The sequence below is a fragment of the Branchiostoma floridae genome, chromosome 10 (genome assembly GCF_000003815.2).
Source record: "Branchiostoma floridae strain S238N-H82 chromosome 10, Bfl_VNyyK, whole genome shotgun sequence".
NCBI classification, from domain to species: domain Eukaryota; kingdom Metazoa; phylum Chordata; class Leptocardii; order Amphioxiformes; family Branchiostomatidae; genus Branchiostoma; species Branchiostoma floridae.
Genome location: NC_049988.1, coordinates 13,467,997 through 13,485,788, shown reverse-complemented (window position 1 = coordinate 13,485,788; position 17,792 = coordinate 13,467,997). Strand labels below are relative to the sequence as shown.

Here is a 17,792-nt window from a genome sequence, read left to right as displayed (position 1 = left end):
GAACTATAACTCTTGCATATGTAGGGGGTATTTCGAGCCCTGCACATGGTGATGGAGGAGTGTGGGGCTATGGGATCTGTCTATAATAACTGGACTTTTGATCCCAGGTGCTAACATGGTGAACCTTCTCCTTGTCTCTTAAACCCCATGTACAGTAGAGAGTAAAGTAGAGCCAGATGCTGGCGTCAGTGTGCTAAAGGTTAATGATGTTCCCGCAACAGACGGAGACATGCAGGTGCAGCAGGACACCATCTTTGTGCAGAATCTCCCCACCAGCATGAGGGAGGAGGAACTGGCAGGCCATCTCACCAGCCACTTTGGGTCCATCGGCATCATCAAGGTAGCTGCATCTCAATGCTACATTTTGTCTATCTTGTGTGACTGTCTAAAAGAAGTCTGTGTAACACAAACTTTACTGTCCAAGGCTGTAACTGGTCCCTTTCCGCTGGATGGATGTTGGGCAGACTGCTATAAGCGATGTTTAATCAGTTTGTCTAAAAGCTTGTAAGAGAAAGTTGATATTTTCCTATTCAGTCTACTGCAGGGTTTCTCTGCATTACATCAAGTCACATTGTCAATTTAGCTTGCATACATTTGCTCATCGTATAGAGAACCCCCTGACAAATACATGTAATGCATATTATAATGTACACTTGAGTTTTGCCTTTAAACAATTGCAACTATTTCATGACTTGACTTAAATTCCTTTTGATATCCTCCAGATGGACAAGAAGACCCACAAGCCCAAGATCTGGATCTACAAGGACAAGATGACGGGGTCACCAAAGGGCGAGGCCACAGTTACCTATGACGACGCACACTCAGCACGGGCTGCCATCGACTGGTTCAACGGTACGGATTTACCCAAAATGTTGATGTGCTTACAGTGGTTTTGAGATAAACTTTGTGGTGACCTCCCCTCCTTGAATTTACATGTATTATGATGCAAATGTGCATTTCTCTTGCTTCGCTAGTGTGGTACAGAATTGTGTGAACAATTAGCACCATGAGAGACTGATTTTTCCTGTGACTGTAATGTTACATTTTATCAGTCCCCTCAAAACTAAATGAACTTACAGCAAGTCATGATGAAATTAAAATCTTGCACATCACTATGTCCTGTGCTGTCAAGCCGGTAATCTTATTCCAGGCATTTTAATACATGTTCTCATGTGTGTCTCATCCTTGCGTATTGTCCTTACAGATAAAGAGTTCCTTGGCAACAAGATCAAGGTGGAGCTGGCACAGATGCGCCCCAGATCAGGGCCATTCGGACGGGGAGGGGGTCGCGGCGGCGGCGGTGGACGTGGCTTCGGAGGTAATTGTTGTTAATTTCATTAAAACCTGCATCTTCAAAAATCTGTTACAGGTCACCAATAGGAAGTGTCACTGTTGAAAGATAGTCGGAGCTATCTGAAACGTCTGACTGTTTCCAAAATCAGTAATTCTGATTCTGTTTGTGACTAGTGACTACTGTGAACTCAAAAACACCGCAAATCCAATCTTCATCTACAGCGAAGCTAATCTATGCAAACAGTGCATTTATAGTGTTATAAAAGCCTTAAGAGTCATTGCACGAGAAAACCAGGCAGAGGCCGGAAGATGGGGGTCGGCCAAATCCACTCAAACTTTTTATGTGTGATAGGTATGTGGAACTATGAACAGCCATATAGTTAAAACTCTCCAGCTATTTTTCGTTATGGCGTTCTGGGACCCCCCTCAGGGACCCTCTAAAATCCAACAATTTATGCCTGAAAATTACTGAAATTTCGATGGCTATTCTGAAAAATCTGATTAAGGTACGAACAAAAGTTTTGCAGTTCCATATAGCCTGGGTTCTTAAGTGTTACAGACCAAAAGTTGAAGATGATGTATTAAAGTTAAGAGGGTGTGTTAGGGGGTTACCTGAACCACTGAAAGCAGAATTTTTGTCACTGTAAATTTTAGTCATTTTTAAGGCGCAATAAAATCTATACCCAGTGGGTCTGGTGAATGGTTTTAATGTTGATAGAGAGAGGAACATCTACTTATTCAAAAACAATCGTCGTCTAATTGGGCCATACATAACGCGAGCCGTGAGAGGGGGGTCTTCATGGGGATTTTTCGGGTTTCGGTCTTTAGTAAATCGGGTGATTATATTACTCTATGGGGGGTAAGTCATGGCAAATGTTTGCAAAGTTGTTTGTGAACCATGCATAATTGTCAAAATATCATGTTTGATTGGCAATATTAATTTGGGCTCCATATGGGGGATTTGGGGATACTATAAAAGCAATTTTGCTGATTTTATACATTTTACTGTTGCTTTCTAATGTTTTGAAACTGGTATCTGTTCCTAAATTACTTTGTACCTACCAGATATGTCGTGCATAATAAGAAGGCTCTACATGGGGGTTACCAGGACTCCACAAATGTGATACCATTGAATAGAAAGGGCACATGGATGCGGCTCTACTTCATACATGTACATATTGAGAATCATAGAACAAGACCACAACAAAGGTCAAGATTAACGCTTTTGGGGATGGATACGTGTACATTATACTTTTTTTCATCAATATGAGTGCATTATAGGTACTGCTATAGACAAACAACATTACATCAATGGTTTGTTAATATGCCTAATGACTATTCATTCACCACTATAAGGTCATGCTGATTTCTGGAACTGATGTGAGTATACGAATATAGAAATGGCTGGAAAAAAAGTTGCCTTTATCATGTCAATATTCAATAAGGCTATTTAAATGATGACTACATGTACATTGTACTTTTTTATCAATTACGATATACCATAGCCCACAGTTTAGGTCACAAAGTGCTGTACATCAATTGCTATTCATTCATTACCATAAGGACAAACCAAAAACAAAATCTATCACAAACCCTTTACATATAGAGCCCCTTTAGTATCAAGTAAACTGTCGAGACGCAAATTCAAACGCAAAGGACAGTTTACTTTTGTTTAAGTGGTGATATAGCACTTTTGTCAAAATTACGCTACAAAATAATAAATTAAAGTAACAAATTACAAAAATTACGGCCAAGCAGATTACAATATTGTACAAGCCTTTCAGTAACACAGAGACAGCATGAAAGCACAGAATCTGTGGCCACTAACATGGAGTCAATACACTAAATTTAGACGGATAGAAGAGGAAGGCGAGTGGCAGACACGGCAAACACACTATATACTAGCATTGACTACATTCATCTTTTCATGTTCAAAGATGTAAACTTGAGTGAACTGGCAATAACCAACGGCCTTGAATCATTAAAGCTAAAGTAACTAAAACTTGTATCAGACCATTTTCATCTGCCCGTTATAGGCTACATAACACTTCCTTTCATACAGTTATTGGAAACTATCCTAGGCACATGCACATACATGTGCAAATTGCTTTTTCATAGTTTTTTTACCAAAAATGTAAAAAGAAAGGCTTTCAAGAGATTTTGTACCCAATTGCAATATGTCTAGTGTTAGGTCCGACCAGAGTCTGTTAGCAATTACAGCTAAATGTTTCATCAGATTTTTTAAATCTAATGTAGTTCTATGTAAAGGATTCGTCAAAGACTTTGTTTTTGGCTTGTGGTGTGCACATCGATTACAAGTTTTTTTCATTGTCAGAAAAAAACGTTTAGATTTAAACCATACTGTAATTCATAGCAGCTACAAAATGAGCACTATATGCCGTAGATTGCAAACACATCGGCAAACGTAAATGCGTACTAATTACTTAGAATGCCAACTTCAATTCCAAGGTCAAACGAGAAGATGTGAAAGAATGAAAATCAAGAATCTGTTTGGTATATCATACTCTGTGTGTTTTGTCATTTGTTCAGCTTTCCTGACCACACCACCTCACCATAATGGATGCAAATTTTTTCGGCCATTTTTTTATTAACCGACTCGCATCAGTTCCCTAATCAGCATGTCTATAGCAGTACCTATAGTGCACCCGTATTGATGAAAAAAGTATAATGTACACGTATCCATCCCCAAAAGCGTTAATCTTGACCTTTGTTGTGGTCTTGTTCTATGATTCTCAATATGTATGAAGTAGAGCCGCATCCATGTGCCCTTTCTATTCAATGGTATCACATTTGTGGAGTCCTGGTAACCCCCATGTAGAGCCTTCTTATTATGCACGACATATCTGGTAGGTACAAAGTAATTTAGGAACAGATACCAGTTTCAAAACATTAGAAAGCAACAGTAAAATGTATAAAATCAGCAAAATTGCTTTTATAGTATCCCCAAATCCCCCATATGGAGCCCAAATTAATATTGCCAATCAAACATGATATTTTGACAATTATGCATGGTTCACAAACAACTTTGCAAACATTTGCCATGACTTACCCCCCATAGAGTAATATAATCACCCGATTTACTAAAGACCGAAACCCGAAAAATCCCCATGAAGACCCCCCTCTCACGGCTCGCGTTATGTATGGCCCAATTAGACGACGATTGTTTTTGAATAAGTAGATGTTCCTCTCTCTATCAACATTAAAACCATTCACCAGACCCACTGGGTATAGATTTTATTGCGCCTTAAAAATGACTAAAATTTACAGTGACAAAAATTCTGCTTTCAGTGGTTCAGGTAACCCCCTAACACACCCTCTTAACTTTAATACATCATCTTCAACTTTTGGTCTGTAACACTTAAGAACCCAGGCTATATGGAACTGCAAAACTTTTGTTCGTACCTTAATCAGATTTTTCAGAATAGCCATCGAAATTTCAGTAATTTTCAGGCATAAATTGTTGGATTTTAGAGGGTCCCTGAGGGGGGTCCCAGAACGCCATAACGAAAAATAGCTGGAGAGTTTTAACTATATGGCTGTTCATAGTTCCACATACCTATCACACATAAAAAGTTTGAGTGGATTTGGCCGACCCCCATCTTCCGGCCTCTGCCTGGTTTTGCCTGGTTTTCTCGTGCAATGACTCTTAAATGTAATAAAGTAGTAGTAAAAAAAGGAAATAGGAATACCTGTACCCCTTACATTGAATTGATACTTCTCTTTTGTGTGTTTAATTACAGGACCAAGAGACTTCGGTGGTGGTGGAGGTAAGTCGAGTTCCATAGCAATTTAACCAAATGAAGTACTGTATTAAACCGTACAGAACAGTCTGCTGAAATAATAGAAATGGCAGTATTTCTGAAATGATTATTTGATTACGTACCTACTGCAAGGATTACTTTAAATGCATTACTGTAACTTGATAGTCTTGAACATTATGGGAGAATCTCGAATGAGAAAAAAGTTGATGGTTTTTGTTTGTTTATTTCAGGCCGTGGAGGCGGACGTGATGGTGGCCGGTCCATGGAACAGCGAGAGGGAGACTGGAGCTGTCCCAACCCGTAAGACAATATTCTTGGCTACTAGCAAACAACTGTTGTAGTCTGTATAGTCCGTAGTTTAGTGATCCTGCTTCTGGACCAAAAGTTATGAGTTTGAATCCCGGCTCTCTTTGCCTACCTGACATACACATTACTGGAAAGGGTTGCAGTCCTTAGGACAGGATGCAGAGCCATAAGTCGTTGTGCTTGTTGAAAGAGAAATCACACAGGTACTTCATATAGCATCTTTTTTTTTCTCGTGGAAGAGAAGCTTTGGTGTACTATACTGTTTCGAGATCACTTTCTGGTTAACTGACAACTTCTTGCGTTCCTTTTGTTTTTAACAACCTTTTAGGATATACAGTGATTCCTGTACATGTACGAGTGTGTAACTGTTATTTGTCTGTTCCTCTGTAGGGAATGTGGTAACACCAACTTCTCCTGGAGAACTTCCTGCAACCGATGCCAGGCACCCAAGCCAGGTGGAGGTATGTTAACCGAATATCATAAAATATGTTTGTGATATCTACCAGTAAAACTGTAAGAACTGTCATTTTGAAGATGCAGTCAAACCTGTACAGGTGACCACCTTGACATCAGGACCACCTGGCCAATGTGAGCACTGACAGTACAATAGTTTGTATGGTTTCTTTCAGTATCAGACAGTGTTATGTGACTTGATGAATGCATCTGTATTTGAATGTATACGTTTCTGTAAGAATGGAAATAAGTGTTTGAAGTATACTGAAACACCATAAGGAGAAGTGATATTCATTTATCATTTTCTTCGTATTTAGGACAGACATGCTTAAATTTTGTTTTTTCTGTGCCAGATGACGGAGGCCATGGCGGCGGTGGTTTTGGCGGCCATCGTGGCGGGTTCCGTGGGCGCGGGGGTGATCGCGGAGGCTTCCGTGGCGGCCGTGGGGGCGACCGCGGGGGATTCAGAGGCAGGGGGAAGAGGTAAGGACTGTCATGTGTTAATGTTATGTCGAAGCTGGTGTGTTACGCCGTAGGGTGGTTATACTGGCTATGTAAATACAGATACAGATACAGATCTGTTGTGACATCAACTTGGTTATGATTCCAATACTGTATATTGTCATAAAGTCTGTAGGCACATTTCCTAGTTTCATGATTTTTATGTTACCCTCAGTTTTTTTTAATTGATTTTTATTCCATTGATTGCCACAGATAAGTTTCTTGCAACAGGTTCGATAGCTTTCAATGTACAGGGCTCGAAATACCACCTGCATATGCAGGTTAGTGCAGTTAAAATTGGAGCTGTGCAGGTATTTCTGGTGTCTGCCTGCACCTAACCTGCACTGGTCCATATACTGGGTTTTATACAGAGAACTTTACATAACTGTCCTATGATGTACTAGTAGGTGCATGTTGATTGTTCTTAGCTGCATTGGCTGTTACCACCTATAAAGTACAAAAGAAAAAATAGCAATGGCTTCTGGACAATTTTAGTATGATTCATACTTCCTAAATTTAGAGTGGTGCAGGTAGAATTTGTCTGGTGCAGGTAATTTTCAATGTTACCTGCACCAGTGCAGGTATGCAGAAAAAAGTATTTCGAGCCCTGATGTATTAAGATGGCCATGGTTGTAAGCAAACAAATGTAAAAAAAGGTGTTAGTAGGCAAAAGTTTGCTTACCATATTTTTGTTCTGTACATAAGTTATAATTGGATTTACTTGTTCTTCCATTTGCTATGAAATTGTGTTATTCATTCTTCCTTGTTATATCTTCCAGGGATGACATGAGATCAGACCGTAGGGACCGCCCGTATTAGAGCCGATAGCGACAAACACAGAGCTGACAACCAATCAGCTCAATCTGTTCTTTCTCGTGTTTGTCATTTTGATGCTGATTTGTCAGGTACCAGTACGTAAAGGTGTCTGTAAACTAAACCTTAGACTAAAGAGGGGGATTCATACGAGGAGTATTGTTACGAGGTTTGTAGTGTAGTATCAGTAACACATGAGAAATCCTGGCTTTTTGTGTGTACTCACACTTTTGAGAACATTTCCTTGTTTTTGTACGTCAGTGGTGATACTTGTACTGTATGAAATAAGCTTGTGAGAGAGCAGGACCAAGTTGATTTTTTAGGTGCAACTCTTGCATTACAACAAGCACTTCCATTTTACTATCTCTTTGGTCATTAAAGTATTACTTCATTCCTGTTATTCTTGTGTTTGTTTGGACATTGTGTTGCAGTTGTGCGTGGAAGAATGATTGATAAACATTACCACAGTACTTAAAACATACAAAATATGTGTACTATATGCATGTTACATGATTAGCTAGAATAAAAATGTTAAAGGTACGGTACTGTACACACTTCCAACAGGACTGTACTATACAGTCTTTTACATAAAGAGACTACAATGTAGTTAGTCTCATCTCATCTTAAAAATAAGAGACCTGCCCATCAGTCTATGGTGATATTCACATATCTTCCCTACCTTTGGCTTTAGCTGATTGTAAGAAACCACAAAAACTAACCCAGTTGGTGCCTGAGGTTTTTTTTGCGTGCTAAACAATACTTTTCTGGAACAACTTAGATACCACAAAGACAACCATTACTCAGTTTTGCTCCATATTTTTTTTTTCATTTCTGGTCAACTTTGTGTTCCTCAATGAACTTGATCAGCCTGTGATGATCTCCCCGTGATCATGAGGATCCACGATCTCTCCGTCAACAATGTTATTGATCTGGTAGAAATCCCACATGTCATCAGTGGGGCGGCCCTGTAGAACAAGCAGAAAGATACATCCAATTTGAGCATAGATTTAAGAGCTCATGAATAAATAAAGTTTAAACAAACTACGCTTTGCAAAATGTACTTGTATACAGCTTCAGAACTGTAATCCAAGCAGAGTCGGAGATATAGTAGTAGTTGGGATTGTTAACGACTTGCTCTTCTGCTTGGAGAATACTTCAGAACCTTGTAGAACTGTTGTTTTGTCTGTGCTTCTGTGTATTTTGGCCAGCGATACCGTAAGCAGCTTTTGGCAGATCATAATGATATTTAGTAGGTAGATATTGGGAAGGCAAAAGGTCATAGTTGATAATGGACCACCTGCTGGTTTTTCTTGGTAATGCAACAGAACTAACAGTTTTTTTATTATTTGCAGTGAACGTACTGTGGTCTAGGGGTAAATAGTATCACCAGGTTGGTAGATCAATTGAACAAAGTTTCTTCGTAGCACAACCTTCTTGAATTCCTCAGTTAACATTTTGAAGGTGACAGATGGTTTACTGAAGAATTAAAGAGGGTTGAAGAAGACTGTTCAATGTGCTGTGGTCTAATTTGGCTGTTTTTAGAAAGTGGGTTTTGTACCGTGGCCAGGTAGTGCGCGTCCCTCTGTGCTTTAGTGCTGAACACATCGGCCTCCCAGCAACTAGTGAAGGGGTTAACGGTACGGGTTCGAATCCACTTCCAGACAAAAGTGTGACGACCTGAGTGATAAATGCAGTGAATAGAGGGTATGCTATTTCTGTCACATATCTATGTGTGAAGAACAATTTGTCTCTTGAAGTTTTACTAATATTATCTTGGTGAGATTGTCTAATACACACAATATTCATGTAGGTCATAATCACATACAGTAGTTTGCAACCAATACAAGAAGATGATAAAGCTACTTACCGAGCAGTTACACTAAGCATTGCATAAGTACATACTCTTAAATCTTCTTGATGCATATTTAAGTGCCCTGTCACATCTAGAGAAATGTCCTAACCTGGAGTCAGGTCCACGGGAACGGTGAAGTTGTAGGTAGCCATGGCGTTTCATTGTAGCTTATCAAAACATTGTTGTAGTACATGTAGATAATCGTGATACATGTTAAAGTGCACTATCACACATCTAGAGGAATGGATCTTGTCCTAACCTGGAGCCAGGTCCATGGGGACAGTAAAGTTGTAGGTAGCCATGGCGTTTCCTTGGTCCTCACAGAACTTAGGGGCGTTCTGGAAGCCAGGCTTCGGGTATGTGGTGGTCAGCTCGTCCGCGATGTTTTCACCTAATTATAGGGGAACAGTTTTTTTCCAGTTTATGTTTCTGGTGAACAAATGTCATATCGGGACTGGTGTAGTGACTGGTTGTAAGTGTTCGAATTGCATTATAGAAGGTCTTGCCAAAAGATAGAATGTTTTCTCTGTTTAACACTCAGCACATTAGAGAAAGAGTATAGGTCATAATAGGAGTTGAACACACTCCACTACTGGCCCAAGTGCGATAGGAAAGGGGATGATATGGGAAAGATTTTTGACTTCACAGTTTTAGCAATACGTATATTCTTATTGTCACAATAATGCTCTATACATGTATACGTAACATCTATGTGAATGTACACCATTTTGCAACACATAGTATAGCAAAGAAAAAATCATAAAAAAATATCATTAATCTGTGGTCACCAAGATGATTTGGATCTAAAATGTTAAGTAGTGCCTAAGGAAACAAGGTACTGTCACGTACCATATGGCGACACCCCCATGTCCATGATCTGGATGAGTTTATCCGAGTCAATACAGCAGGGGTCCTCGTCTCCGTCCACTACAAACATCAGGTTCTCAATGTCCTTCGCTGTCTTCTTCGCGCATCGGGCATCAGCCACGTGTCCCTAATAATGTTGTATTTCATGCAGTACAGACAAAAAGACTAGCCAAACCATCTTTATACATTTAAAAGTATCCGAATCATCAAAAGTATCCTAGTGACACCGCTTCTCTCTCCTTGTTTACAAACACCACTACGTTCGTTCGTTCGTTCGTCCCAACACCACTACACACACACACACACACACACACAAACAGACACACCGACTGACTACAAAACCACCGTCATTTCCTCGGAGGTTGTTATACCTCAGCAAAATAATCACTGGTAGCCAAGTCTCATTCCCAAACCGGGGCCCGGCCGGGCTAGTTCTGGAGACGAAAATGTATACGTAAAAAATATACACAAACTATTCTCTTTACGTCTTTATTAGTTTGGTGTCTTATTATCACACCTTCCCTTTCCAAAAGTTGCCCGGCCGGGTCCTGGTTTGGAAATGTGACGTAGACTTAAATAATCTTCAAGCAGATTCTACAATGGCATAAGATGTACCAAACTGGCCAAGGAGTGTAGTCAGTCAAGAGATGTACATTTGCCCCGGTAGCAAAACACACTCCTAAGCCGGCTTCACTCCTCTGCCAGCTTTTGATGCTATCTTATGCTACCGTAGGATCTGCTTGGAGATTAGACTTAAACACGACTGCACAGTTTTCTCACGTTAGTTGGGTGTGGTAAGACGACCGTCTGCCCCAGGTAGTACGCCGCCATGGGAGTGCTGTCCGTGTACTCTGTAGCGTCGTTTCTAACCGTCTCACACAGAGGGTTGGACTCGGGGTGGTCATCCAAGCGATGTGCGTACTCGTCCTGTCTTCCAAACCGCCCGTATCTAAGGTTGTACCTACAATGCACGATTGAAAATATCATAATTTTGGGACAATTGCTATACGCGGTCTCTTCTATGTTGTTTAAAGGCCTACGTCACATTTCCATACCGGGGCCCGGCTTGGCAGCTTTGGGAAACAAAAACTATGATGAAAAAAAACATTAACTACATAAGACGTAATGAGAATAGTCGTCGGCATTATCTGTGTATTTTTACGTATACATGTCTTTTTTCCGTTTCCACAAACAGCCCGGTCGGGTCCAGGTTTGGAAATGCGACGTTAGCCTAACAAGTGGTCACCATTATGCTAATTTCCCACCACAAAGTTAATCAAGTTGTTTATGAAGACCTAAACATTTAATGTTGTCTTCGCTGTCCATGACAAACGAATAATTCAGCTTACCGTGCGGCAGACCGTGGCCACCCCCGACACTTGGCCTCGTCCCAGTACCAGCCGTTGTTCTCCAGGTAGTCCGTACAGACGATCCAGGAGTGGGCGGCGGCCAGGGCAGGCAGCACTGCGGCGAGGGTCACAGTCAGAAGCTTCATCGTCGCTTGTGTGCGGGGTAGCAGGGAAAGTGCCACATGGTTCAAATACCAATAGATGACCTAGAGGACTTATTTCAGTGCAAACATAAAAGGGAAGGAGGCCGCTTTAGAATAAACGTATTGTTTAGATACTTATGCCATCTGTTGATTTTACCGGCCACGGGCCGAGGTTATCTCTGTTGAAGTAGGGCAAATCCGCTGGCAAACAGCAACTTTCTGCCCTATATATAATCATTGTGTTAATTGTTAGTGTTAGAAATAGTTCTAACGGTCAAAAGCTCGCACAGAAGATGTGTGGATCCTTAGCTGGTTTGTCTTGCGACTCGTAGAATGTCTTGTGATTGGAGTGAACGCGTGTTTCAATTCAACCAAGCACAAGTGTTATATGGATATGTTAGATACTTCTGGGTGAACTGTTTTTGTACTCAGGGTGATTTACTACGTACATTCGTTGGTAATCATACACTCAAAAACACGATTTAGCTGTGCCTGTGTGTATTGAAATCCTATTACACGTTCTGGCTGCTGGGACAACTTAGCAAATGTATAATTATGTTTTTCTCATATTCAAATGTTTGTGTGGTATCAAGACTCAATTCAAAGATGTGTACTTACCAAACTGACTGACAGCAGTAGTAGTAGTACTTACCAAACTTGTAGAGGAACGAAGAGAAAGAATGCCCCTTTTTATTTAATAGCTACCATATGGCGTCATTTAAAACCGTCATTACAGATACACACATAGACTAATGTGGAGTAATGGGGATAAAAACAAGAAATAAATGGCACGAAATATCGACAATAGATTTGATATGCTGTAGAACAGGTGCATGCAGGTATGTGGTAAAGACCTTTTGTCTATCCCTTTTCCGTATCAGTATAGCAAGGGTCGGTATAACCGCCCTTCGGCGTAACACGTCAAGCTTCGCATTTCAGCTGTAGCATAGTAACTGTCAATTATATCCGTTATGTCACCTTGGTTTTGAACTTGATTGTGGTAAACATAGATATCAGAAACAAAGAACTAAGCCACTATAATGTTTCACAGTTTGAGATTTATTTCGATGACGTCATGAAGGTCTGATCCACCCATCAGCCCGAGATGATCTGATCCACGGGATCTATCGGATCCACGATCTGGCCGTCAACAATGGTGTTGATCTGGTAGAAGTCCCACAGATCTACGGTAGACTGGCCCTGGATGGACAGGGAAGGGTAATGGTTAGGATTTGAGCCATGAATTTTATGATATCTTTTGATCGTTCCAATGCTTAAAGCCAGGATATTGGTGAAAGTCAAGAAAAAAAGATCAAAGTTCACTTGTATACTGTTGTCTTCTTGTCTTTAAAAAAAAAAATCAGTATCAAAGTTATCACTAACTCTTCGATGAAATTTAGAAAGAATCACAAAATGGTGCAAATGGGCGCATATACTCTGGAATTTTTTTTACACAAACTCCACTGCGATTCCAAAACTAGCCGCGATGGGCCTTTTCTTATGTTACTCGTTCCTGACCACAAGAGCTAACAGCCAACACGAGATATCAAGTTCTGCTGCAGTATCAAAGGTCACTGGGGAGCCCATAATCTTATCATTCCAGTTTTCACACCCTAACAACGCAACAGTATGAAACCAATGCATCCAGCCGTTCCTGAGTTATCTTTCTGGCGCACACTCAAACAGAAAAACGGACGCACAAACGCTAATGAAAACATAACCTTCATGAATATTCATCATTTATGGAGGTACTGAAGTACCGTAGCTGTGTAGTGCGCGTCTCTCTCCGCCTTGGTGGCGAACACGTCAGCCTCCCAGCAGGTGGTGAAGGGACTGACCCTGGGATGCCGGATCCACTTCCAGACGAAGGTGTGGCGGCCTGTGGAGGATGGTATTTGCTTAAGGTAAGGGCACAACCCGCCGTACGTGCAACTGCGTGTTGTCTACGTGCCAAAACGTGGGCAGTCTTTTGGGGTCCGTAAGCGTATGTGCCGCCTCCGTACGAACTCGAAGGGAATCCTGCCCTGTACAGCCTGAACGTTTTCAGAAATATGTGGTGGACGTGGCCTCCCAAAAAAAACGTACGGACAAATTGCACGTACGGCGGGTTGTGCCTTTAGCCTCATACGAAGACTTCTAGCTGATCTGACTCTAGGTAGCGATTTTTAACATTGCCTAAGGTTCTCTAACGCCAAGACAGGACTTTCCGCGTCGAACTTGTAAAGAATTAACCTTCGCCAATGTTGAAAATCGTGAGTCAGCGCCCCCCCCCCAGAACAAAATGTTGTAAGAGGCTAAAATTTGCTAATATGAGAGAATGTAGTTGGTTATGTCCAATTATTTGGTCCACAAGCTTAATACACTAAATAACGTTAATATAAAACCTGACCTGGTTTCATGTCCAGCGGAATGGTGAAGTTGTAGGTAGCCATGGCGCTTCCTTCATCCTCACAGAACTTGGGTGCGTTCTGGTACCCAGGCTTCGGGTAGGTGGTGGTCAGCACAGGGTCGATGTCAGGCCCTGAATGTCAAAATATGAAATATATTTCAAATTTACTGAGGCTTTGGCACTTTTCTACGTAATAAGATAAAACAACTCTATTCCATTCCATTCCATACCATACCAACATTCAAGGGGTATATAATTTGTTGCCGGGTTCCGGGTTGATTTTGAATGCACGTTAAAATAATCCAGGGGCCCGGCTGTGCCTAAATATAGCCCTGTTGTCGCAGCGTGTCCCACTTGGCCACGCAGGGGTCACGTTCGAAGGTGCAGAAAAACAGCCCATAGATTTACCCGTAGGGTTTCTTTCTTCATATGGGACCGTATAAGTAGCGAAAAAGCAAAGCATCCAGTTTTGTAAAAAAAATGGAATAACATGCAAATTGCATAATATTCTTTATGAGCTGCATAGATGATGACACATGGGTTATTTGTAGGGCTTGAATAAGTACATAAACGTCGTTGATTATGATACGAACCCTAAAGTAAAGAAGTATCTCAATACAAACCATATGGCGATATTCCCATGTCCTCAACAACTATGAGTTTGTCCGAGTCGATACAGCAGGGGTCCTCGTCTCCGTCCACTGCGAAGATCAGATTCTCTGTGTCGATGATGTTGGTGATGTTCTTGCATCTCACATCTGCCACGTGGTTCTGGTAATAGACAGTCATTGGCATATCGCAGGTCAATAATAACGTGCAACATCCGTACAACATATCGACAACACACATGGATTCTGATCTTTAAGCACAACTAAAGCATTTGTAAAGCACCCGTACGTAAAGTATATACTGAACTAGAGTTCGGCGACCTCATACCTTCATGAAGTATGTAGAGCTTTTATGAATTTCCTGCAATAGACAAACACATTAACATAATATATTCATGGTGTTGTTACTTACGTACATATATCACAATTATTGAATTCCCATCATTAATCATAAAGCGGTTTTGCAAATTTGACATAAATTATGCAAGTAAGTTCCTCATTACCATACTTAGTATCTGCTTATATTCCACCTATCATAATTAACATATGTTACATTCATGGAAGTTCAGTTATTGAAAACAATGGAATTATACAATTTCCTTATTAATTATGCAAATTAAACCCTCATTTGCATAACATGTATATCATTATGAACATCTTTGCCGAAACTACCTGCAAGCCTGCAATGATGCCAATCCGCCAATCCTTTCTGCAGTTATCCTCTTTGCAATGTCTTAAGAAAAATGCCTCTGCAGTTTAGAAATTAAATGTTAGGGGGCTGAAACTTTCTCCATCTTTGTCATGACACTGAAAGCTATCAACCTTCCAAATGTCAATACCATATCACGTCCGGGACAAGAAATACATAGAAAAAACTGCTATGATTGAATATTCTCATTAATTATGCAAATGTACTTCTATTTTGCATAATTAGTATTTCATTTTGTACAACATTGTCTAAGGTACCTACAACCAAAAATCATAAAAATCCGTTGTTCCCTTCTTGAGTTATGAGTTATGAAAAGTCCTTTTTACCAACAAATCCTACCCATTTTGCTAACTGGGAACTACTTGGTACGGTCCGCCCGTCTGGAAATTGACGCGTGGGGGTCAGGGAGTCTGACCCGTGGGCCTTGGCAACCCGTCAACTGTCAGGTACAGCTGCGAGGGGTGGAATGAACCAAACCAGCTGCAGACTGGGGATATTTGGAATGCTTCAGAAGTTTTTGACAAAAATGCCCCTGCTATCCCAAAACTAGCCGCTAGGGGGGCAAAACTTATTTCTGAGCACAAGAGCTATCTAACACCCCAAAATCGTGACCATAGCTTGTTCAGAACACGAGATAGCGAACCCGGAAGTTGCGCTGCAGTACCAAGGGAAGCCGCTAGGGGGCCCAAAATCTAATCATTTCCAGCTTTCATCACACCTCACCAACACAACAAGTATGAAACCAATTCACCCAGCCGGTCTTGAGTTATCTTGTTGACAGACAAACGCAGGGTAAAATATAACCTCCATGACATTTCATGGAGGCAAAAAACGTAAATTTTACACATGCTTTAAGGCATACAGTACTTGAATATCGGATCTCTTGTCATGCGAGAGAAAACAAAAGCACTTGAATGAACACTATCATTGTCGGATATATCTATTTTCCCGATGCGCATCTAGATAAAGGCATAAGTTACTAAACTTAGAGGTCATGTACTAGTACTTCACCCGTCCATCGCACGTCAGTGTGAACGCAAGTAAAAGTTGGCAAAAAATCGCAAAGTTGGCTCGATTTTCAAGCGCAATTTAGTGCAGCCATATTGTTGTGTGCGTCCACACTGTTTTTAATTTTAGGCCACAACAAGTAACTTTTATGGATGACATCAGCGCGTGCATTACTTTTCGTCTGATATCAGAAAAAACAAGATTTTTTTTTCCTTCGGAGATGCTCAACATCACGAGAATTACCAAAATGGGCAAATATGTTGTGTTGTAGGCTAATGGTTGTACTTGTAGAAGTGACACTAGCCAGGTAGCCATGACTGTAGTTATTGAAGTGAAACTAAAAATTTAGTTAGATAATTGTAAAAGTGGTCCCAATATGGCCAAGTGTTGTTGCCAAGTTGGTAAGTGAAACCAGTCTACCACACTAGTGTCACCTTTACTACACTAGTACACGTCTTGAAAACAGAAATGAATACCTTTATAGGCTGTCATACCATGTTTCGTCGCTTCAATTTTTTTTGCAATTAGAGCGTATATTTGGAAAATTTAGCCATCTTCTTGTTTTTTTTACCCATCTTGTTTTTTTTCGCCCTATCTCACTATTTTTGCCGTCTGCAGAGGATGTCATCCATAAAGTTTACTTGCTGTGGCCTTACTTCCAAACATTGGAATTTGGATACTAGTCCACTCAGTCTTCCTAATTATGAAATCATATCAGACTGGTAATGAAAAAGAGGTAGTACGTTTGTGGGGTGAGTTAGGACGACCTTCTGTCCCAGGTAGTACGCCGCCATGGGCATCACGTCTGTGTACTCGGTATCGTCGTTCCGTGGGTGCTGACACAGCGCAGTTTCCTCAGGGTGGTTGTCCAGTTTGTTCAGAAACCCGCGATGTGTTCCAAAATTGCCGAAACGAAAGTTATGCCTGGATAGATAGAATGGAGAAAAACACCAGTCTACATCTTGTCCGTTTCTCCAACACAAACAATTAACGTGTTAAGCAGGTACTAGTATCTCAGGACAAACCAAATAGGCCAAATGGCGATACTACAGATTGTGCCAGGCATTCGTTAAGTGGCGCAAAATCATGTTTTATAATTTCCCTAGGTCGCCGCTATGCCCATTTCCCAACGCAAAGTTACTCAAGTTGCATACGAAGACCCAAACGTTTTATCTAGTTTTTGCTGTCCATAACTAAATGATGATTAACTCTTACCTGTGGGCACCCCTTGGCCAGGCCCTGCACTTGGCCTGGTCCCAGTACCAGCCGTTGTTCTCCAGGTAGTCCGTACAGACGATCCAGGAGTGGGCGGCGGCCAGGGCAGGCAGCCCGACAGCCAAGAGCGCGACGAAGAGCTTCATTTTCGACAGGACGCAACACTGCTCACAACTGCCAACTGTTTCTCGTCGCCCGTACAAGTTGCTATATATAAATATATATATTTGCCTACCCTTTGCTATGGCAGGATGGGAACGACAGGAAGGTCTCCCACCTTGCCTGGGAATTGCATCACATCAGCGGCAGCGAATGTTTACAATGATTATATGTACATGATAACACCAAGCAGAGGATGTTTAAAACCTGGCCAGGGTAAATCTGAAGATACATGTACCTGTACCACACAAAGCCAGTTCCGGACGGTGTATATACTGTGCACCGGTGAACTTGGATACTGCCGGTTTGTACTTATAGGTCACAAGCCAGGTGTATCCGGACTAA

General features: G+C 41.1%; 3 protein-coding genes across 4 annotated transcripts in view; 1 reads left to right on the top strand and 2 right to left on the bottom strand.

Annotated features, from left to right (window-relative positions):
- The window catches only part of LOC118424843 (RNA-binding protein FUS-like), a 21,435-nt gene extending 13,887 nt beyond the window's left edge, over window positions 1–7,548 (top strand). For both annotated transcript variants that reach the window (XM_035833644.1, XM_035833643.1), the window contains 8 exons: window positions 222–340; window positions 723–852; window positions 1,205–1,318; window positions 5,055–5,081; window positions 5,306–5,375; window positions 5,772–5,842; window positions 6,188–6,317; window positions 7,115–7,548. In XM_035833644.1, the coding sequence (XP_035689537.1) occupies window positions 222–340; window positions 723–852; window positions 1,205–1,318; window positions 5,055–5,081; window positions 5,306–5,375; window positions 5,772–5,842; window positions 6,188–6,317; window positions 7,115–7,154 (701 nt within the window). In that variant the 3' untranslated portion in view covers window positions 7,155–7,548. The remainder of the gene's footprint in view (window positions 1–221; window positions 341–722; window positions 853–1,204; window positions 1,319–5,054; window positions 5,082–5,305; window positions 5,376–5,771; window positions 5,843–6,187; window positions 6,318–7,114) is intronic.
- A 2,293-nt stretch (window positions 7,549–9,841) lies between these two features.
- On the bottom strand, window positions 9,842–11,362 carry LOC118424913. Its single transcript, XM_035833719.1, has 3 exons — window positions 11,217–11,362; window positions 10,648–10,828; window positions 9,842–9,994 (listed from the first exon to the last, which is right to left on the bottom strand). The coding sequence occupies exons 1-3, from the start codon at window positions 11,360–11,362 to the stop codon at window positions 9,842–9,844; spliced, it is 480 nt and encodes a 159-aa protein (XP_035689612.1).
- A 1,035-nt stretch (window positions 11,363–12,397) lies between these two features.
- On the bottom strand, window positions 12,398–17,511 carry LOC118424850. The gene is made up of 6 exons (XM_035833657.1): window positions 17,289–17,511; window positions 16,817–16,997; window positions 14,372–14,519; window positions 13,749–13,880; window positions 13,120–13,238; window positions 12,398–12,559 (listed from the first exon to the last, which is right to left on the bottom strand). The coding sequence occupies exons 1-6, from the start codon at window positions 17,432–17,434 to the stop codon at window positions 12,455–12,457; spliced, it is 831 nt and encodes a 276-aa protein (XP_035689550.1). The 5' UTR covers window positions 17,435–17,511; the 3' UTR covers window positions 12,398–12,454.
- Between the last annotated feature and the right edge of the window lie 281 nt (window positions 17,512–17,792).